Source organism: Artemia sp. Qi Xiang Cuo, chromosome 2, assembly GCF_049724085.1.
Source record: "Artemia sp. Qi Xiang Cuo chromosome 2, ASM4972408v1, whole genome shotgun sequence".
In the NCBI taxonomy this organism is placed as follows: domain Eukaryota; kingdom Metazoa; phylum Arthropoda; class Branchiopoda; order Anostraca; family Artemiidae; genus Artemia; species Artemia sp. Qi Xiang Cuo.
This window is the reverse complement of record NC_142795.1, coordinates 29,470,756-29,495,078: the sequence shown is the minus strand read 5'-3', so window position 1 is coordinate 29,495,078 and position 24,323 is coordinate 29,470,756. Positions and strand designations below refer to the sequence as shown.

General features: G+C 35.2%; 1 protein-coding gene across 1 annotated transcript; it reads left to right on the top strand.

Annotated features, from left to right (window-relative positions):
• Nucleotides 1–127: 127 nt before the first annotated feature.
• Nucleotides 128–19,368, top strand: LOC148955106 (uncharacterized). Its single transcript, XM_089106139.1, has 4 exons — nucleotides 128–965; nucleotides 1,062–1,890; nucleotides 9,258–9,570; nucleotides 19,246–19,368. The coding sequence occupies exons 1-4, from the start codon at nucleotides 128–130 to the stop codon at nucleotides 19,366–19,368; spliced, it is 2,103 nt and encodes a 700-aa protein (XP_088962265.1).
• Nucleotides 19,369–24,323: the final 4,955 nt, after the last annotated feature.

Below are 24,323 nucleotides of genomic sequence, written 5' to 3'. Positions count from 1 at the left end.
AGAACAAGAAGCTTGGGAGAAAATGAAATCGAAACTAAAAAATAAGCTTCCTGCTGACTCGGAAAGGGCTAGCTATCGAAAGGCTTTGAACAGAGTTCGAAAAGCTTTCCGCTTTTAAGCAAATGAAATGGAACGGAAACTGGCCAATAACCTGAAGAAGAATCCAAAATGCTTCTGGAGATACGTCAACTCAAAGCGTAAGAACGGAGGTGGAATTCTAACTTTGTTTGACAAGCAGCTGGACACCCTCATAGAAGACTCAAAGGGCAAATCAGTCCTTCTTGGCAAGCAATTTGCAAGAGTCTTTACTCAAGAACCAGACCTTGAAGAACCCATTCCCACGACCAACAGCCCAAACGGGTACGAACCAATCTCCAATATCAGAATAACTAAATCCCTAGTACTCAAAAAAGTGAAAGCTATAAACACGACAAAATCCCTAGGGCCGGATAAACTGCATCCAAGGGTTCTAAGAGAGACAGCTGACTTAACCGCTCGTCCGTTAACAATCATATCCCAGAAATCGTTGGATAAAGGTGAACTATTAAGGGTCTGGAAGAGCGCAGTCGTGTCACCTCTCTTCAAATCTGGAAAAAGGGAGATTCCGTCAAATTACCGTCCGATCAGTCTCACCAGTATTCCCTGCAAGATTCCTGAGTCTTTAATATCAGACCATATTCTCGTCTATCTAAAAAGCAAACGAATTCTTACTGATAAACAGTTTGGTTTTCTTAAAAAACGATCTGCGGAAATTCAGATGCTCTACGCAGTGGAAGACTGGAAGACCGCTCTTAATAAGGGACTTGAAGTAGATGTTATCTACCTGGATCTCCAGAAAGCTTTATACAAAGTACCCCATAAGTCTCTACTTCACAAGCTTGCAAAATACGGTACGGATGGGCGGGAAAAACTTGCATGGATAAAAAACTTTCTAACGGGATGCAAGCAAGTCATTGGTGTAGAAGGTCAGATAGACCAAATATGACTTGACGTTATCAGTGGTGTCCCACAGGGATCTATCCTAGGTCCCCTTCTGCTCAACCTTTATATAAACAACCTAGTTGATGATATTGACTCAACAATTCTGCTGTACGCGGATGACACCAAGCTATATCGTATCATCATTTCACCTGAAGACTCTGCTAAACTCCAAGAAGATCTTGACCGTATTAGCGCCTGGATGAAGACTTGGCTGATGGAAATTAATGTCCCGAAAAGTCACCACTTGACCCTCGGAGCTGAATGTTCATCTGCATCATACAGCATTGGGCCCACGCCACTGGCTCAAAGCACAGTCGAAAGAGATTTAAGTATCATGGTTGACCACAAGTTGACCTTTTCGAACCACTATGAATTAACCATAAAACAGGCTACGCGGGTATCAGCGCTGATCAGGAGAACGTTCAAGTGTCTAGATATAGAAATGCTCGCGACCCTCATCAAGTTGCTAATCCACCCAATTCTCGAATATGGTCATTGCACAGTTCGTTCATCCCTGAACAAGGATATAGATGCACTTGAAGCAGTTCAAAGGCAGATGACGAAGTTCTTCCCAAGTCTAAAAGACCTCCCACACGAACAACGTCTTCGTCCGCTTCAACTACCAGCACTCTCATACAGATTTCTAAGGGGTGATATGATCAAGCTGTTCAAGCTATGCCATGGCTGCTATGACAACGTCCCCGGAGAAGCACTGCTGGTCTTTAACGAAAATCATCTACGTGGCCATCTCTTAAATCTTAAAACTGAGAGGCTCTACAGAGATTTAGGCAAATGGGCCTTTCGAAACCGGGTTGTAGACACCTGGAACTCCCTAGCCGAAGAACCCGTTCTTGCACCCTTCATCAGCTCTTTCAAGAACTCGTTTGACAAGATATACGAGAGTCGTATGTACGACTTCAGTAACTTTAGAAGATTTATCGAAATTTTAGTATTGCCCTTTTCCTGTTTTGTAAGAGGCTCTGGCCTACGTTTCTGCATTATCATTTCCCTATGTTTGTAGGATTACAGATCACTATCACTTTACTGAAACCACAAAACAATATATGAGTTTAGGTTTAGTAAAAGTAAACCATTTAAGGACACTTTTAACAGTGTAAAAATAAAGCATTTTAGCATTGTTGCTTTTTTTTTAATTTGGCATCCTTTCTGCACAAAGAACTCAGTCCAATGATTAACTGTCGTTTTGGATCCGAAAAGGACCTTATAATTATTTTGTAGACAAGTTTGAAGTGAACCGATCTTGATAGTATTAGGACTACAGACTCATTTTAGAATTTCAAGTAATACTAGGTGAAATCAAGATGTTACCTGATAAATCAATCCATTATCTTTGTATGCTGTTTGATGACTTTGCAATTCTGAAGATAATATTTATTTTTATGCCTAAGTTTTTAAGGTAAATTTAATTGCATACTAAAAGTTACTGATACTACAGCTAGTGTACGACTATGAAAAGCGTTATAGATTAGTTTGTTGTTGTTTGTTGTTATATACATTACATTATTGGCTGTGAAGTAATAATTTTCGTACGGTTTAAGCTCCAACTCCGCTCTTTACTTCCCTTAGAAAAACTTTGTTTTTTAAATTAATCGTTGCCCGTTTTTAATAAGAAATCATGTAAAAGGTGCAAAAGCATTCTTGAAAAATTACCCGATACCAAAACGCGCGGTACCAATACGTCCAAAACTGATACGCCCGATACCGACTTCGCTCTTTACTTCACTTTGAAAAATTTCGTTCCTATTTTAATTAATCTTTGCCCGTTTTTAATAAAAAAACGTTGTTAACTAGAAATGTCATTCGCTCACTCGCTTGCAAATCCTGTGGACAAGGTTTCCAAAACCTAAGCATAATTTCTGTATCTATCATAAAGTTTCGTGAAATTATACCATAACTTGACTTCGAAACAAAGAAGTTTCTATTATTTATTTTTAATGGGCTACCAATACAGCTTTGCACGTTCATCGTCTGCATCATATTGAAAAAATAATTTCAAAATTGTAAAGGAAAAATCAATAAACAAGTAAACAATTCTGCTTATTTTAAGTCAAGTTTACAACAAAAAGTTTACTCTTCATACCTTACAAAACAATACATGTTTAGGCACAGAGAACAGGAATGTGGTATGGAACTAGCTGAGTATTTCAAGATTGGAACCGACATTGGTTTCGGTTTAAAATTTTAAATAAGTTTAATGCCATGCAGAGCAGGCAAGAAAACATGCGCTCTTCTATATTAAAAATGAACTGCACATTGAGAAATAATTTCTAAGAATTTTATCACGTATCGTATCGATTTCCTTGGCGTTCTAGAAGTAAGAAGCTTCTGAGTAGAAGTAGAAGTTATAGGCAAAATTTTCATATCTCTAACTTATTTCACTAAACACCCCTTCCCATGGGCGCCCATAAGCTGAATTCCAGGGGGGGCAAACCTAGTCTAATTGGCACTTTTAATGCTATACAATAGAAATCTCAGAACAAAAATATAAAAATAAGGCAGCATCATTCAGCCAGGGGGGCCCCTCCTGCCCCCCCCCCCGTATGGGTGCCCATGTCCCTCCTCCTTCTGCAAAACATAAAAAGAAATTTTAGACATACAGGTGTAGAATAGCCATAAACAAAAAAAAAGTTGGAACCTGACAACTAAAAAAATATCACAGAAAAAAAATGCAAGTAGATTTTTAGTACTATGATTTTCTATAGGCTATACATTACAAATAGTTTTTTCCTGTCTATTAAATAGTAAAAATAAGTAAATAATTTGAATAAGTAAAAGTTCAAACAGGGATAAAATCCTTTTGACAGACAGTGATAAATTTTACAAACAGTGATAAATTTCACCAAAATACTAGATATTTCGGCCACTTATACAGTGACCATCATCATAAGTAAAACTCATCAGTAGGAGTTTTACTGCTGATGACGGTCACTGCATATGTGACCGAAATATCTAGTATTTTCGTGAAATTTATCACTGTTTGTGAAATTTATCACTGTCTATTAAAAGGATTTTATCCCTATTTGAACTGTTATTTATCGTCATGGAAAGGCAGTCTGGTCTTTGAAATTATTCACGTCAAATTTGAATAAGTAAATAAAACAATAAAGAATCCTTCTTTTTTTTGGGTCGTATCTGGGATTTTCATAGGGGGTGGGCTTGCAAATGGAATCTTTTTCTGGGGGGGGGGGTTCCACAAAAAAAATTAAAACGTATTAAAATTTGTTTATATTCATTTTTTACAAGTCGGACACACATTTCAGGGGGGAGTGTTCAAACCCCCTAACAGGCCTCAGTCCCCCCCGCCTCCGGACTCTAGTTCGCCCTCCCAGTTGAAACGTAGTTTCTCTAAAAATATTGTCAAAACTAAGATAACCCTGCATAATTCAAGCGGTTCTAGGCGTTTACCCCCTCCCCCCAGCTAATGTGCAAATATTTAGCTCAATTTTTTTCTAAAATAACGAAGAAACTAACGAAGAAGCCGGTTTGTTCTCGTGTTTTACACCTCGTAAACTTGAGTGAGTGGCGAATAATGCATAAGTATCGACTTTTTTTTGTATTTTTAAAAAAGCTTCTTATTTTTCTAATTAAACGACCCATGTGTTTCAGAAGTCGTTCTGAAGGAAATGGGACAAAATTCAAACTTTAGTGTAAAGAACGAGGTGTTGAGGAGGGGGTAATCCCTTTCCTATACGTAATAATTTCTGTTCGTTTCAAGGTTTAACGTTGCTCCTTACTTCCAGTTGAATAAAACTTGTTTTTTTTAATTTAGTTTCTGATCGTTTTTAATAACTCCAGGAAATATGGCCCCACCCCCACGGAGAAATCCCTCCTCCCACGGAAATATCCTCTAGACAATTCAATCCTGCGAAAATTTACCCCGGCAATCACCCTTAACAACACCACGCGTAAAATTGAGACGGAAAAGAGAAAGAAAAACATACAAAATAATTTTGTATAGGAATTCTGGCAAATTTCCCCAGTGTATAAATTCGACAAGTTTGTCCCTGGAAACTTCCCTCCCCAAGGAAAATTCCCCGTGGAAAAACCCCAAGGAGAAAATTCGTCCCTTCCCAACCGAAAATGTATACATACTTCCTTATTCTTAAAGAATTGGGATACAATTCAAACTTTAGCGTAAAGAGCGAGGTGTTGAGGAAGCGGAAACACCCTTCCTATACGTAATAATTTCTGTTCGTTTTTAGTTTTAATTTTACTCCTTACTTTCAGTTGAACAAAAGTTGTTTTTTTTATTTACTTTCTGATCGTACTAATAACTCCAATATGACCCCACCCCACGGAGAAAACCCCCCTCCCACGGAAATATTCTCTAGACCATTCAGTCCCGGTGAACATTTACCCCTGACAATCACCCTTAACAACTCCACGTGTAAAATTGAGACGGAAAAGAGAAAGCAAAACACATAAAAAGAATTTTGTATAGGAATTCTGACAAATTCCCCTAGTGTATAAATTTGACAAGTTTGCCCTGGAAACTTCCCTTCCTATGGAAAATTCTCCGTGGAAAAACCCTAAGGAGAAAATTCGTCTCTCGCCAACCTAAAATGTATACATACTTCCCAATAACAAGTATTATGCGTAAACAATGGGCAAATTTTATAACTTAAATACCTTTCCCCTGGGGCTCTGGTGGCAATGTTATATCTAAAGGTATAGCTATTGAGCCTTTCAACTAGGATGAACAAAATGGCTATCTCAAAATTTTGATCGGACTATTTTGGAAAAAAGGAGTGAGGGGGGCCTTGTTACCCTCCAATTTATTTTGTTACTTAAAAAAGCACTAGAACTTCTAATTTCAGTTTGAATGAGCCCTCTCGTGACATTCTAGAAACACTGGGTCGATGCAATCACCCCTGGAAAAAAAAATACAAAAAATAAACAAACACACATCCGTGATCTTCCTTCTGGCAAAAAAAAAAAAAATACAAATTCCACATTTTTGTAGATAGGAGCTTGAAACCTCTACATTAAGGTTTTCTGATACGCTGAATTTGATGGTTTTATTTTTATCAAGATTCTGTGAATTTTAGGTGGTGTTTCCCCTTTTCTCGAAAATCAGGCAAATTTTCTCAGGCTCGTAGCCTTTAATGGGTAAGACTAAACTTAATGAAAGTTATATATCTGAAATCAGCATAATAAGTCGATCCTTTTGATAAATCTATTGGTATCAAAATTCTGTTTGTTAGAGTTTCGGTTTCTATTGAGCCGGGTCGCTCCTTACTTACAGTTCGTTACCGTGAATTGTTTGAAAAAAGCTAAAAATATTTATGTGAAAGAAATATTTTTCCTCTATTTGGAAAAAAAATAATTTATATACATTACTTTACTTATTTCTTTTTGACATGATTTAGTCGTATTCGTTATTTTGGGTTTTTTACTTTAAGTGGATATGATTTGAATTTGTTTTTCCTTTTCGATTTATTATTTTCGATTTTCCTATTTCTATTGAAAAAAGTATGGTATTATGATAATAATTATTAACCTTAATTAAATGATCCCAATGCCCTCTAATTATTGTTCTTAATTTCCAATGTCATTTGTTTAACATTTATGTTTTCTTTCTCTTGTTTGTTCGTAGCTTAATAGCTTTTCAATGAAGTTACTATTATTATTATTGCCATTTCTGGCACCGTGCATGCATCTTGCTAGCTTAAACTTATCCTCTCTTTTTTTGCCTTTGATAATTCAAAGGCAGCTTTTGATACTATGACTGGTTGCTTTAGTTCCCTTTGATAGCATTTTCAAGAGTATACTTCAGTAGAAGCTGATGCCAGGCATCGTTCAGTAGAAACGATGCCAGTGAAATAGGAGGTATTAGTGCTGTAAGTGAAGCCAATAAAACAAGGGGAGTCTGAGTTCGGAAGAGGACATAATCGAGGTCGAATTTTTTTTTTATCCTGTTGATGGTACTGTGACTGGCAATTTTGTCAATTACTTGGCAATTACTTGGCAATAATTGTCAATTATTAGTAATTCTGGCAATGGCTGGCAATAATCTCCTATTTCACTGGCATCGTTTCTACCGAACGTTTCTACTGAACCTTCATTTCCAGTTTTCAATGAAAATAAAGTGAAAACTGAAATAAATAAATTCTGCGTGTAATTAACTGTAACGAGATTGAAAATAACGTTTTCGGACTTTTTGCGGAAATTAGTTTGTTTTTTCTATGATTAGAAATAACGAATCCGTAAAAATATGATGTGTAGCTAAATAGCGTGGCTTTATTTTGGCAATAATTAAAAAAAAGTTATTCAGAGGGAAGTAAAGGACGAAGTTGAAACTTAAAACGAACAAAAATTATTACTTCCCAGCCTATCTAACATGTATCAATAAAACTAGGGCAAATAAACCAAATAATCATATTTCCCTATGTGTGTAGGATTACAGAAAACTAGCGCTTTACTGAAAACACAAAAGCCATTATAAAAACAAGAACATTAATTTAGGAGTCACAAGTAAATACGTAGCCTCATAACAGCAAACTAGTCTATACCGCTTTTCATAGTCTTACGGGAGCTGTGATATCAGTAACTTTCAGTATACAATTAAAATTATCTTAAAAACTTGGGCATAAAAATAACATGTTTAAATTCATTAAAAAGAATACAATATAATGGATTGATTTATCAGGTAACATCTTGGTTTCACCTAGTATTACTTGAAATGAAGAACATATCAACCGTAAAATGGACTCTGGAAATCCAGTTATTTCTCTCTAAAAATCGCAGATGAAGAATCTATTTAGTGTGAGTTTTAGTGTTTGTAATTTTTTGTGGGAGAGGCATGGGGGGGTACTCTTTGGCGTGAGATCAGTACATTATAATGGTTAGTCATGTTCACGATATCCCTACATCTAGGCTGGAGGAATTGTAAAGAAATTCAACCAATTTTAGTAATTTATTCCAAACGCCCCTAGCCCATGATAATAATGAAATTTTAAATTCTTTTTTAGTCCCCCCAAATAAATATTTGTTTTCTCATTAAATAGTTCACAAAAACCCAAATATGAGGAGAATATCTTTTTGGAACTGTCGTGGATGGAGGAGCGGGCAAGATGCAATTAAAAATTTTTTATTTGAATCTGGTACAGATATTTTTGGAGTTTGTTAAACATTTTTAGATAAAATTTCGGCAAAAAAAATTAATATTAGTGATTTCCAATTTTTTCACGTAAGTAGAACTCAACAAAAGCAAGGTGGTTTAGCAATACTGGTTAAAAATTATATTCCGGCACGACTGAAAGAAGAATTTTTATATTGAATACGGAGATGATTTTTGAAAGCTGTATTGTTGAATGTTTTCTACCAAATAATGATAAACTTTTAATTGCTGTAATTTATCGTCCTCCCTCATCAAATAAGGCAGATTTTATTGATAAATTTGATTATATGTTAAGTGTGATATCAAATCTCCGAATTCCATTTTTAATCCTTGGGGACTTCAATATTGATTTAATGGGATGTCTCCCATCTAGACAGCAAGGAATCGACCGACATGTCCTTCAGTTTTTGGAATGTAACCTTTCTCATGGTATGAACCCAGTATGTTTTATTCCGACACGCATAACAAATTCTTCTTTTTCACTGATTGATAATATTTTTGCACCTTATCCTTGTGAGGCTACATTCGTGGTTATGGAGGATACATCTGACCATTGTATTTTAATGTCTGACTTCAAAGTGCAAAAGATAGTCAATAAAGAAAATCATATGAAGAGGAGAAACTTTTCACAAGTAAATATGAATGAATTGAAATCTAATCTTAGCGATGTAGGATGGAGTGAAGTTATTAATGAGAATGACCCCAACATATCTTTTGATATATTTTATCGAATTTTGAATGAAAATTTGGACCTTCATTGCCCATTTAAAACTACGCACCGGAAAAGAACCTCACCCAAACAACCTTGGATAAGTCCATCACTTCTAAAATCTATCAAGGAAAAAAATAGACTGTATAAGATAAAAATGAAATACCCCTCAGCTCATAATGTACAGCGATTCAAAAATTATAAAAATTTGCTAGTTAAAACTCTCAGAACAAGTGAAAAAATGTATTATGAAAATGCATTTAAAAAATCTGATTCACCTCGGACTACATGAAATTTAATTAAGGAAAAAATTGGAAATAATATTAAAAATCCACACCCTGAAGTGATCATAAATGAAAATGGTGTTGAGTTGGAGGGGAAGGATGTTCTTGCAGATTATTTTTGTCATTATTTTTCTCATCTTAGTTCTACCGTTGAACTGGATTCCCCTGAATCTCCATCTGATTCATATAAAGAATATCTCCCGCCATCCAAAAATTCCAGTATGTTCCTGGCCCCTGTCACTCTCGGTGAGTTCCAGAAAGTAATTATGAATCTAAAGAGTGGTAATTCTCTAGGTCTAGATGGGCTCTCCACAAATATTATGAAAGAATTTGCTTGTGTAATCAACGTCCTGATGCTTCATATTTTAAATGCATCTATATTATCAGGGATCTTTGCGGAAGTATGGAAATCTGCACGACCTATTCCAATTCGTAAGAAAGGTGATAAGACAGATGTAGGCAACTATCGCCCAATAGCTATTCTTTCCCCAATATCTAAGGTTCTAGAAAAAATTATTCAAAAAAGAATTGTCTGGTATTTTGATAAAAGGAATTTATTTACTAAAAATCAGTTGGGATTCAGGGCGGGTCATTCTACTGAACAAGCTATTGCAGCGCTAATTTTAGAGATTAATGATTCATTAAATGATGTAAATCATGTATCTACTCTTTTCTATGATATAAAGAAGGCATTTGATACGCTAAACCATAAAATTTTATTGGAGAAAATTAATAATGCAGGTATTAAATCTTACTTGCATGGCCGAAAAATTCAGGTAGAGGTAAATGGGCACCTGTCAAGCCATATTGTTATTGATGATGTTGGAGTCCCCCAGGGATCAGTATTAGGGCCATTACTATTTTTGATTTATATAAATGACCTTTCGAGGTGTTTACCCCAAGATAGTAGTTTAGCAGTAATTTTTGCAGATGATACGGCGGTGACAGTAATAGCTAAAACCCCATCTTTGTTGGCTGAGAAAATGGTGACAGCAATGAATTCTTTGAATAAATGGTTTGCATGCAACTACCTGGCTCCAAACTTTTCTAAAACTGAATTCATGATTTTTGGGCGGTCACAGCGGGCAGTAGATAAAATTACCATAGATGAGTTAATTGTAAATCAAAGTAGGATAAAAAGAGTAAATTCATTTCGTTACCTTGGGATTATTCTCGATGAGCTTTTATCTTTTCGTAAGCATTCTGATCATTTGAGATTGAAACTTGCCCATAACTTAGGTTGTCTTCATAGAATGAAACATGTATTTCCTTTTTCCATCCTTAAAATTTTATATCATTCTCTAATTGATTCATATTTTAAATATTGCCCTGTAATATACCTCAACACATTTATGGTCCATCTCCAACCTCTTCAAATAATTCAAAATAAGGCGGTTAGAATCCTGGGTACTTTTGTTCATCGCCCAGTGAGGCTTCAAAATCTTTCAGAAACCCAAATTTTATATCTTTTTCTCAATATACTTAATCTCAAACAACTGAAAGACCTGCATAAAGCAATGTGGTATTATGATATCCAATCTTTGGCAAATTATTTCCATGATCTGGGTATAATTGGGACTCCCATTTCTCCTGCCCACCACGTCCGCTCCAAGAAGTATCTCCTTCCCCCAATTAAATCTGAAAGAGCTAGATTCTCAATCAGATACCAGATCCCTCATATTGCAAATAAATTTAATTTAATAGATGTGTCCCCAAGAGTCAAGAGCCGATTTTATTTGAAAAAACATATTTCAAAAATTGTTCTTTGCCTGGATGTTGGGATTGGTGAATTTGTATTTTAGTATGAATATTTGTTGGGGTGTTATCGCGCTGGGGTGGCCTCCTCTGTTATCTCCTACCATGTGTGTCTTTTTTTTTTTCATTATTTATATGGTTTATTTGTTATTTCGGATTTTTTTTTTTTTGTTTTTGGCCGACACATCGAGCCCTGCTCCCCGTCGGCCAGTTTAGAAAATAATTTATTCATGTAATTTGTTTGTTAAATAAAAGTTATCTATCTATAAAAGTTATCGCAGAATTTCAAGTTGTGATACAAATTCTAAAGCGAATCTGTAGTCTTAATACTAATAAGATTCCTTCACTTCGAACTTGTCTACAAATTAAATTAAAAAAAGTTTTTTTTAACTGAAAGTAAGGAGCGGCATTAAAACTTAAAACGAACAGAAATTATTCCGTATATGGAAGGGGCTATCCCCTCCTCAACGCCCTGCTCTTTACGCTAAAGTTTTACTCTTTCTCACAACTCTATTTGTTAAAACACTAAAAAACTTTAGCGTAAAGAGCAGGCACTGAGGAGCGGACAGCCCCTTCCATATTCGGAATAATTTCTGTTTGTTTTAAGTTTTAATGTCGCTCTTTACTTTCAGTTAAAAAACTTGTTTTTTTATTTAATTTCTGAACGTTTTTGAATTAATGCAGCTTTAATTTTGGCTCACCGTACATGAATTATTAAAGTAAAATTTGCATATTAATTTTACTTTTTTTGGCTAAATGGCTTTCTCCAAATTTTGATCTGAAGTAACTTACGTAACGAATTCGTATATTCGTATATTTTTATTACGTAAATGAGGGGTTTCCCCAGTCAATACATCGCTCTTTACGCTAAAGTTCAAATTTTGTTTCAATTCTTTGAGTTTGACCCCTGAATCACAAAGGCCGTTCAATTAGAATAGATAGCTTTTTTGAAAGTACTTAAAAAAACTTTAGCGTAAAGAGCGAGGTATTGACTAGGGGGAGAACCCCTCATATGCGTAATAGTTTTTGTTCGTTTTAAGTTTTAATGTTGCTCCTTACTTTCAGTTGAAAAAACTTGTTTTTTATTTAATTTCTGATCGTTTTTTCAAGTAATGCTGGGAAATCCCGCGGCCCCGTCATAGAAATGTCCCTTCTCCCATGGCAATACCCTACATGGAAAGATCGTCCCACGTAGCCTCTTCCTCCGATCCTTCCCACCAGAAGAAATCCCTCCTGAAAACATCTACATACTTCCAAGTAACAAATACTATATCTAAACAATGGGCAAAGTTCATAACTTGGAGCCCTTCCCCCCGGGACTATGGGGGATTAAGTCATCCTGAAAGAAATATTCAGTTGGTTTTCGACTATGCTGAACAAAATGGCTATCTCAAAATTTTGATCAGGTTGCCCTCCAATTTTTTGGGTCACTTAATAAGGGCACTAGAACTTCTAATTTCCGTTCGAATGAGCCCTATCGCGATATTTTATGACCGCTGGATCGATACGATCACCCCTGGGGAAAAAAAAACAAAAAAATAAAATAAACACGCACCCGTGATCTTTCTTATGGCAAAAAATACAAAATTTCACACTTTTGCAGATAGGAGCTTGAAACCTCTACAGTAGGGTTCTCTGATACGTTGAATATGATGGTGTGATTTTCATTAAAATCCTATCACTTTTAAGGGGAGTTTCCCCCTTTTTTCAAAAATAAGGCAAATTTTTTCTCGTAACTTTTGATGGGTAAGGCTAAACTTGGTGAAACTTGAATATTTGAAATCAGCATGAAAATCCAATTATTTTGATGTATCTACTGGTATCAATATTCCGTTTTTTAGAGTTTTGGTTACCATTGAGCCGGGTCACTCCTTACTTACAGTTCGTTACCACGACTGTTTGAAAAAATCATGAGTCCTTTTCAGATCCAAAACGACAGTCAATCACTGAACTGAGCTTATTGTATGGCAAAAAGGACAAAAAAAGGAACAATTGAAAAATGCTTTAATTTATACTGTTAAAAGTGGTCTTAAATGGTTTACATTTACCGAACCAAAACTCCTATATTGTTTTGTGTTTTCAGTAAAGTGCTAGTTTTCTGTAATCCTAGAAACGTAGGGAAATATCACTAGTTGATTTTTTTTTGCATTAATTTTATTGATATATGTTAGATAGGCTGGGAAGTAATAATTTTTGTTCGTTTTAAGTTTTAACTTCGCTCTTTACTTCCCTCGGAATAACTTTGTTTTTAAAAAATTAATCTTTGCTTGTTTTGATTAAAATTTAATTTAGAAACAACACTGCCATGATCTTTCCTAGGTATACGGAGTAATTTCTGTTCGTTTAAGTTTTAATGTTACTCCTTAGTATCAGTTGAAAACTTATTCTTTTATTTAATTTCTAATCACCTCCTATATAGGGAAGATAAGACACTTCAACCCTTATTAAAGAGCTGAATGAAGAAGCCGTAGAAGAATTGAAGGAAAAAATAAGTTTAGAGTGGTAAGAAAAATCAAGACATAGTGTCGTTTCCTTTTGTAATTAAATATAAAAAAAAATTTTTTTTTTAATGAAAGTAAGGAACGACGTTAAAACTTAAAACGAACAGAAATTATTCCGTATATGGAAGGGGCTGCCACCTCCTCAACGCCTCGCTCTTTACACTAAAATTTTTATTGTTTAAAAAAATAAGAGTTGTGAGAAAGTCAAACTTTAGCGTAAAGAGCGAGGTGTTGAGGAGGGGACAGCCCCTTTCATATACGGAATAATGTCTATTCGTTTTAAACTTTAACGTCGATCCTTACTTTCAGCTAGAAAAAACTTTTTTTTTTATTTAATTTTTGAACGTTTTTGAATTAATGCAGGTTTTGATTTTGGTTCACCGTACATTAATAATTAAAACAAAATTTGCGTATTAATTTTACTTTTATTTGGTTAAATGGCTTTCTCGAAACTTGTTTAATTTTATTTACGAACGTTTTTATTAGTAATAAATATACGTAACTTACGAATTAACTTACGTAACATATGTAACGAACTTCTATATTCATATATTTTTAATACGTATATTAGGGGGCTCGCCCCTTAGTCAATACTTCGCTCTTTAAGCTAAAGTTCGAATTTTGTTTCAATTTTTATAAAATTACCTCTTAGTCACAACTGCTGTTGCTTAGAACAAATAGCTCTTATGAAAGTACTAAACAATCTTTGGCTTAAAGAGCGAGATACTGACTTAGGGGTGAACCCAATCATACACGTAATATTTTCTGTTCGTTTTAAGTTTTGATGTTACACCTTATTTTCAGTTTGAAAACTTGTTTTTTTATATTTAATTCTGATCTTTTTTTTAAATAATACTGGGAAATCCGGCGCCCCCTTCATAGCAATGTCCCTTCCCCCATGAAAACTTCCTCCATGTAAAGATGTTCCCACAAAACCCCCGACCCACCCACCCCTACTACCAGAAAAAATCCCCCCTGAAAACGTCTGTATACTTCCTAATAACCAATACTATATGTTAACATTGGGTAAAGTTCATAGATTTCAGCCCTCCCCCCGGAGACTTCGGGGGCTTATGTCATTCTAAAAGACATAGTTCTCATTTTTTCAACCTTGCTGAACAAAATTGCTATCTCAAAATTTTGATCAGGTGACTTTGGGAAAAAAATGAGCGTGGGAGGGGGCCTAGTTGCCCTCCATTTTTTGGTCACTTAAAAAGGGCACTAGAACTTTTAATTTCCGATCCAATGAGTCCTCCCACGATATTCTAGGACCACTGGGTCGATACGATCACCTCTGTAAAAAAAAAAAAAAACACGCATCCGTGATCTTTCTTCTGGCAAAAGATGCAAAATTCCACGTTTTTGTAGATATGAGCTTGAAACCTCTACAGTAGAGTTTTCTGATACGCTGAATATTATGGTGTGATTTTCATTAAGGTTCTATAACTTTTAGGGGGTCTTTCCCCCTTTTTTCGAAAATCAGCCAAATTTTCTCAGGCAAGTAACTTTTGATGGGTAGGACTAAACTTCATGAAATTTATATATTTGAATTCAGCAGTGGAATCTGATTATTTTGATGTATCTATTGGTATCAAAAACCCGTTTTCTAGAGTTTCGGTTACCATTGAGCCGGGTCGCTCCTTACTTACAGTTCGTTACCACGAACTGTTTGAAAAATTTAAAAAAGAAGAAATAGATCTTCAATTCTTTGTTTAAAAAAATTAAATTTAGTAGCATTTAAGAAAGTAGCTCTAGGGGAGTAGCTTCGACAAAAAAAGTTAACTATGCCGACAGGTTTGCATATCGACATACTTGTGGAAAATTTTGCTAGCTCAACAGAAATGTGCCTTTAGGCTTAGGGAGTTATGTGACTTGTCCCCATATAGAAAACCCACTCTTTACTTAGAAATGAATCGGAATTTCAAAAAAAGATCACTCCTTGTGTACGCACGATAAATGGTATTACAAACTAAGTTTGTTTTCATTTCATAAATTTTGATTTATGAGTTTTGATTTATGAGAATTCAGGTAAGAATTACCTGAATTCTCCTACAGAACTGTTTTTATTTGTCTCTCTTCCTCTTTGGATGCGCAATCTTACGTATGGAGAGAATATTACGGTGGAATTGTCAAGGAAATAATTTGAATAAGTTAGTATAACAATAACTAATCCTTCTTTTAATATACAACTTTGAGTAGTTCCATAGCCAAATGCCTACAATTCTGCGACCCCTAAGTGGCAAGGGTTTGGGGTCAGGGGTGTAATTTGCGATGGGACAGAGGGGGTAACTGCCCCTCCCAGACCTCAGTTTTCCCCTAGACCCTAGTTTGCCCCTCCCCCTGCTGTAATTTAGTTTCTCCAAAAATTTCGTCAAAACTAAGATAAGCCTGTATAATTCCAGCATCCACTGAAACACTTCAATTTTCTTTAGTATATCTTTCCCTTTTTTGCTATATTGCTATATAGCTCGTTTTTCAGTTTTCTCTGTCATTTTCATTTAATTTGGGAAAAATGGCTCAAACTTTGACCCCCCCCCCCCCTACACAGAATTTTGGAAAAATTACGCCATTCGTTGGGGTATGGATTTAGAGATCTACTCAGAATGTTGTTGTAAACCATGAACTGGATGACCTCTATTCCCTTTTGAATCAAAATGTATGACAAAATAACTCAGTGGGACATGCTTTAAACAATGAGTGCATCCCATTTATAAAAATAGTGAAAATATCTTAAAGTGACCATTTAGAAGGGACAAAACCTTGATTAAAAAAAAAAAAAGAACTAAGCAGGAATCGAACGCAAGACACTCTAATTTGAACTCTAACGCTGTACTAACAGAACCGCGCCTGTTTTAGTCAAAATTGATATATTTGTGTTTGCACCTTAATTGCATAGCCTCTTAAGGGGGCTCGGAGGAGGAACGTATGGGAGGTGTTCTTGCAAACCTCCAGTTAAGGGTTTTGTACCATAATTATTACAATGCTGATCTCGTTTTATACGTCCAAGCTTCTCTACTTAAGAAGTGACACCATAAGTGTTGTTCTTAGGGCTATATCACGCTTCCAGATGGTAGAATGAATAAAAATCACGTAGATATGAGCAATAGCTTTCTAATGAGCCATTAAAGGTCATTCTAAAAGGTTCTGGTAGGCCACTAGCCCCAGCTTTTCCACTTGAGACATGGCACGAAAAGTGCCGTTTTTAGTGCTATTTGGAATTTTCTGATGGTTTAATTTATAGGAAGGACGTAGATATGAGCATGGCCACCCATGAAGGGGAGAAGGGAGTGAACCCCCCCCCCCGGATAAATGATGCTACCTTATATTTTTGTTTTGAGATTTCTATTATACAGCATTGGAAGTGCCAATTAGACCAGGTAAGCCCCCCCCCCTAAAATTCAGCTTATGGGTGTTCATGAATATGAGCAATATATTTTATATGAGCTATTATTAACGTGTCTAAGATACCTGCGATACCAGTACGCCCAATAACAATACGCTTATACCGATACGTGTGATATCGATACGTCCGATACCGGTGCAGCGCACAGCTCTTTCCCGAGGGACAATGGAGGGTCATATTATCACTAAAACCATAGATAGTGGACCTTTGAACTATGTTGAGCAAAATGACTATCTCAAATTTTGATTGGATAAACTTGGAGTTGGAGGCCTTTAAGGGGTACTTGTTGCCCTCCAATTTTTTTGATTACTTAAAAAATGCACTAGAAAATTTAATTTCCGTTAAAATGAGTCATTAAACATCTCTCTATGATGTTCTGGTCATTTGCTAACCCTGGTGGAAAAAAAAGAAAAAAAGGGGACGCATCAGTGCTACCCATGCAAAAAAGTGATTTTCCTTTGTGTTGAAGGTAAAGGACTGTAATTGTCTTACTTTTAGATTTTCGACTATGCTGCTTCCAAAGGTACACTTTTTATTTTGATCTGACGCCATTTTCATGGGGTTTCTGGCTCTTTTTCTAAATCACCATAAATTTCTTTTCGCGATAAACTTTTACTTTTAAGACTAATCGGGACAATAGTTACCATTCCTGAATCAGTGACCAATGGTAATTTTTTCTCACAAGGCAGTTTTTTTTAAAAACACGTTCTTCAACTTTTGTTTACTATGGGTGGTGGTTTGCTCTTTACTAGGTTGCAACTACTGCTGCAACCATAATGCAGTATATACCGACGGGTCACTCACTTTCCGCTGTTTTGTACAGTTCAGCCATGGTTACCATATTTTTCACACGCTTGGTACGTGGTGTACACTATTTTTGAAAGTTGGTGCCCCCTTGGTATTTACAAGTACCTTAGGTAGTTTTTAATCTGAGTACTGGAAACCGGTTTTTCCCAATGATTGTTTATGTCAGAGACTTACTGTGAATTTCATGACTTCAATTTCAAGACATTTTCTAACTATATGTAAAATTAGGGATGTTACAAATGTAACTTGTACCAATAAGGCCCTGATTGGAGTTTGACTCAGTCTTAATTAGGTTTTAAAAAAGTCTCAAAATTGAAATAATAGAATCCTACCAGAATCTCTAATAGGGATGCAAGTTCGCATGGAATCATTGCCGATGTCCTTGTCCACTGTAAAGTTGGTTCGAATCTGCAAATGCAACCAAAGACCTACTACAGCACTTTTAGGAACAGAATGATGTATTTTCTAAATAAAAAAGTGAAATAAGAATTAGATACGTTCTTTGGCAGTATTTGTTTTTCTGCTATGTTTATGGTCTAAAGGTTTGACAGTAATAACTACAAATAACAAAGATGATCGCGATGTGGTGCCAAAAACCACAGATAAAATAGTTTTTTCCCTTGTTAACTTGGTGTGATACGCTTTGTCTGTTAACTTTTACTTTCATTTCTTAAACAGTATTTCAATTTACGTGTTTTTTGCTTTTGACCTTCGATCCCAATTTTATGTTACTTTTGACTCCATCGTTGCTAAAAGCGAAATTTTTAATTTGCTTCACTATAATTTACAGTTGTCACTAAGTCTCAACTTTCACACACCTGTGGTTTGAACAATTACTTTTACTCTCTATATGAATAATAGCATGGTATATACGTTCCTCGCACAAAATTTTTGAGGCAACAACAAACCAAAAGCTAAGATACCATGTTACTTACGAAGAAGACATAAGTTATATCACTGGGTGAGAACCAGAAAGGTGCCAAAAAATATAATCTTTTAGCTGTAATTTAAATAAAATTGGCCTGTGTTTTTGTTTGTCTCCCTAAAAGTAGAACAAGGCCTATAGATATGATGGTATGCAGTAAGACGATTATAACAGTTTCTGTTAAAGGTTCCCTAGTTAACAAGGCTACCTAGAGCCTAGGCTCGGCAATAGGGCCATATTTTTTGGGGGACTTCTCTTCCCTCTATTAATCGATCAATCAATCGATCATCGATCAATTTATTTTTAAAAACACAGAGAAAAAATTACAGAATCTTAGACCCCCGCAAAGGCTCTTTGGCCTGTGAGAGTGGGATACTAAATATTATATTAAATAATAGCACTAATGATAGATAATAGCACACTTACATTAATTACATTAAATTAAAGCACTAATAGCATTAATAATCCTAATAGCAGTAAAATAGCATTAAACTAAGAGCATTAAAACCCTGCATTTTAAGACAAGAGTCGGAGGATTGGATTTTGTTTTTTAGAAATGATAGTCATGTATCGGGAAATGTTACAGGTCTGTATTTTCCAATCCTAAAATAACAATTAGCTTTAAATGAATTTAATAATAAATTAAATTTACTACTATTCACCAATTTGCAATCAGGTAACATAACCAAGTCAATATATGAAATATAGCGATTAAACCTATATTTATGTCAACAATCAGGGGACACCAATGGGGCCCGAGGCTGGGATGGGGATGACTGACTCTCTCTTTATTTTGAAAGATATCTTTTTCGGTATTTCCATTGAAGAGGATATACGAAAGGGGTCTGGGACAGGAGGTTAATATTTCCCCGAAATGTTGAAAATACATTTTTGTACCTTCATAAGAAGAATGAAAAAATCCACCCCCCACAACCACCCCTACGTTTTCGTGAAATGACACCATACCTAGAAACTTAAAAAAAGAAAAGAAAAAGTATTAAAGAATATATGCCATCTATGGAATTGCCTCCTGGGCACTAGGTACACAAACATTGCTTTAATAATTTGTAATGAAAAATAGATTGGTAGCCATCATAGTTCAGTGGTTGAAACTACCTGCCAACTATATAGAAGGAAGTGGGCTCGATTCCCACCAATAGCAAAATACCTAGAGTAAATTCCTAATTATTTGTAAAAATAATAACCAATATAGTTAATACGACTTTGTTTAATGTTGAGGATGAAATGTCAACACTTTTCAATATGTGACGGATATTTCCAAAAAGTCACAATTTTTATAAGTAGCTAAAAATGCTGGTAAAATTAAATTCAGAAATAAGATAAGATAAGATTTATTCTTCATTAGACACACATACATTATTACATGTTATTATTCCCCGAAAGGCTCATTGGCCTGTACAAAGGGGGAAGACAAATGAGTTGCTTACTCAGAGATGAAAAGCAAAAGAAAATATAAAATGATCACCTGCTCACATACGAAGGAGAAGAAAAAAAATATAGATAAAATGAAAACTATAGAAAAATAGAATAAATAAACTAAATTAATCAATTAGATTAAATAGACTAAAAAAATTAATAAAAAAAATAAAAACATAAATAAATAAATATCTATTGTCATTTTTGTTTGTACATTTCAAATTTTTTTGTCATGATTCGCGCACCCCTTAAAAGTCCTCAACTGATCCACAGTGATCTCCCTCGTGGTCCATGTGTACCAACTTTACTATAAGATTTATTCCTACCTCACAAGGAGAGCCAACATGAAATAATTGTTGGAATTCCAAGAAAAAAAGAAGAAATTCTAAGAAAAAATTGCACTCGGCCGGTTGCAACATAAAAAAATCTTTGATGCAACTTATCACCTTAAAGAAACTAACTGTGGTCCCCTTTGAGACGCCAATCCCAAGTATTTTGTCCCCTCTCTATTCGTCAAACTTACTGACAAGCAGGGTTGCCACGCAATGACTATATTTTACTGATTTCTTGGCTGATTTAGTGATTTTTTTCAGTAATGTAGTGATTTATGTGCTGATTTAGTGATTTTTTGTCTTTAGGCAACATACAAAATTACTAGAACTAGTGATAAACCACTAGGGGTGGCAAACCTGCTGACAAGAGAACCTTGCCTAGCCTGCGCCAACTTGTTGTATCCACATCTGTGTTAATAGCAGGGGCATCGTTTGAGGGCGGCCTATTGCCCCTCCCCCCAATAAAAATGCCGGAGATTCAACCCTGGTTAATAGGACGAGGCTGTTGAAACGAGTAGGAGGCTGGAGGACTAAATCTAAAAGACTTGAGAGTGAATAATAAGCTGATCATAAAAGAACAGAATAAAAAGGAAAATTAACACAAATGTAAAAATAAAATATACTAATAAGATATGCGATGTAGTTCCTTCTGAATAATCCAAAAAGTTACCAAAATAATGGAAAAATTCAACGTTGAATAACGATACTCCTAACCAATCCAGAAATGGTGCTTGTGTGTTATACACCTCTCACTCAAGTTTACGCTGCGTAAAACTCGAGAAAAAACCGGTGTCTTCTTTAGTTTATTTCAGCTTAGCGTGAGACAAGACAAAGACAAATGACAGAATAGATGGGATGTATATAATTTGGGCTATATATTTGTAAATTAAGCGGGAGTAGGGGTGAAGTATTTGGACAGTTTGAAGTTGGAAAACGATTCTTTCTTCATAATATGCAGAATAATTGCACCTAACAAATTTTGCATGCAGACCCGCTATACTTTACCCCCCCCCCCCCTAATGTGCAAATATATAGCCCAAATTTGTTTCTAAATTATTATATTTTCATCTTATTTTGTGATATTTCACTAAGATTGAGCGTCGAAGAAACAGATTCTTAGTGAAAAAAAAAAAAATTCTTAGGATTTGGTCTATATACCAGTGTTTGGTTCATAATGTAAATATTGGGTTAATAGTATCTGTTGTCAAAAAAAAACAAAAAAACTTGGGAGCCTATACATGCTATTTGTATAAAATAACATCTAGATTGGAGTAAAAAAGGTGCGACTCTCTCTTTTTCCGATGAAAAAACCAGCGGGGAAAAAAACTGACCAGAAAAAGACATTGAGTGAATTTAGGCAATTGCATGCGATTATCCTCCTCTCCCTAATTTTTGAAAAAAGTACTTCTCATGTTTGACAACAGGACAGTAAATAAAAATATGCAAGATGAGATAAGGTAGAGGACACAGCGCCGAAAAGGATCAAGTCCAAAAATGGAAAACAGACCTTACTGAATATGGTTCATTGCTAAGTTAAGTTCTGGCGACAGGAGTGTAATTTTATTTCATTCACTAGATTTTGTGTCCCTCCCTCTTGAAAAAAAATTTCTTCCTGTGGGGAAAGATCTTGTTCGTTTCTGTTTCAGATCCAAGATAAAATAAATAGCTTCTCCTCTCTGATCGGAAAAATTCCATAAAAATGAATAGCTACTTCTTATCTATCACACTATAGATATATAACAGTAGCGACAAGTTTCTTCAGAAGTAGCAAACATCAAAGTGCACAGAAACGGAAAATCCGTCTGTGTCACAACAATAGTTTCAGTGGGTACTTGGCATAATGCGCTAAATATTTGTCATTGCACATGCGCAAAGGCGGAGTCATGAAAAGAGGTGTAGACTGATGTGTGCCAAAAATCTTTAATGGAGAGTATATGACTTTTCGCTATTATTTATATATATTTATACTGAGTTATCTATGCACTGTAAAAATGCACTATTGTACTCTTGCATAGATATTTGTCAAAAATCCCTAAGATGAAAGTACCCAAATAAAATTTCTACCTTTTTTAGATAAGTGTATTTTCTAGGGAGACTTCAGAGGAATTCACTCCCAATTAGAATCACAAGATGAATTTTACTTCGGAATGTCTCATGATAAATTTTTCTCAACAAAATTTACCATCTTCTGTAAGAATTAAAGCTTGCTATAATCTATTTTTTTGGAGTTTATCAGATGCAGCTGAAATGTTTCAGTCATTGCATGAATCAGAGCTTCGTTCAGGCTTGAATTGGCTAATACTAAGTTTTAGTTATGTTGGGTATTAGTACTTAGTAATGTTAAAACGCAGACTTATCAACTTTAATCCTGAACCTTCCGATTATAGGCAACTTGAGTTATATCAAAGCTAGTAGTGCGGTTTTTTACGTAATAATCCTGTGTAGTAACTTGATGGTTAATTTACTTGCTGTGATGGTGTTTGCTTTTAGTTTTGAGATGGGTTATTAAATGGTGGTTAGAGTTGTGGCATTGTTAAGTAATGGGTAGCTAAGTGATAGTTACTTTTTGGGTACTTGAATTAGTATTAGCTGATATGCGGGCAGTTGAAATATATGATCACCCTTAAATTAGAAAAACAAATAGCAATTTAAATCAATTGGTCTGTAACAAAACCTTGTAAAAACTAAAAATTACTTGATTTTGCTTCTAGTAAGATAATTTTTATATCAATTTGTATACTAAAACTTTCAAACAGTTCGTGGTGACTCTTTCTCGCAGCTCTATCTTTTAAAACAATAAAAAAAACTTTAGCATAAAGAGCAAGGCGTTGAGGAGGGGACAGCCCCTTTCATATACGGAATAATTTCTGTTCGTCTTAAGTTTTAATTTTGCTCCTTACTTTCAGTTAAAAAAAATTGTTTTTTTTTATTTAATACTAAATAGCGACGAAGACCACATAGCCTTTCCATCATAAACACAAACAAGAAGTTTAACAATCGTTGAAGTGAGGACGCTATGACAGTAGTAAGAGAGGTGCTGATTTCAAATACACATGTACTTACACAAGCCTGAGGCATGGATATGCGTGTAGTTTAACCGGTACATTGGCTTACGACGGGTCAGTCACCTATTACTACGAACGGTACATGCCTTACCAGACGGGTTTTCTGAGTTGACACCCACGTTTTGGAACTAGGAGCGAGATTGTCTGATGCAATCTGACAGGTTTGGTTTCACGAGTTTATTAATAGAACGACTAATGTTTTTAAAAGGGTAATTACTTCTAAGTTCAATAACCAAATTAAACTTCCGATGGTTAAGAAAGTGTAACGGGTAATTAAAGTATGAGGAATGGGATGCTATAATTAGAATAGTTTTAAGTTGAAAATTGTGACGTAAAAATAACTCTATTTGCGAATTTTTTGCGAAAAGGTATTTGAGTAAAGGTATTGCGTTGGTTAAGAAAGCGTAACGGGTAATTAAAGTATGAGGAATGGGATGATATAATTATAATGTTTTTAAGTTGAAAATTGTGACGTAAAAATAACTCTATTTGCGAATTTTTTGCGAAAAGGTATTTGTGAAAAGGTATTGCGTTGGTTAAGAATACCTCACGGGTAATTAAAGAATGAGGAATGGGATGCTTGCATCAACAATACAAAGAATATGCTCAGATACTTAATAGATTTGACGCCTACAAGAGACATTGGTAAAAGGTATTCAAAAGCTTAATTGAAAAGTAACGATAGAATGACATTGTGACTTGACCTAACTTTACCTCTCTGATTTGGTCTGTATAATACACAAGTAACGTTTGAAAAGTATTGTCAATTTAAAAAGAAATGGCTGAAAAGTGTTTTGAGGGAGATGGGTTGCATGGAGGGTAGAGTTGCACGAGGGTTCAGTTAAAGGGGGTACAGTTACACGGGGGTTTAGTTAAATTGGGATTGAGTTGCACGAGGGTTCAGTTAAAGGGGGTATAGTTACACAGGGGTTTAGTTAAATTGGGTCGAGGTGCACGAGGGTTCAGTAGCACGGGGGTTCAGT

Coding starts and splice junctions, on each gene's coding strand:
- LOC148955106 (XM_089106139.1), top strand. CDS start 128: ATGGAACGGAAACTGGCCAATAACCTGAAGAAGAATCCAAAATGCTTC. Junction 1,891..9,257: donor AAGATATACGAGAGTCGTAT/GTACGACTTCAG, acceptor TTCTCATCTTAG/TTCTACCGTTGAACTGGATT. Junction 9,571..19,245: donor AGAAAGGTGATAAGACAGAT/GTAGGCAACTAT, acceptor GTCAACAATCAG/GGGACACCAATGGGGCCCGA.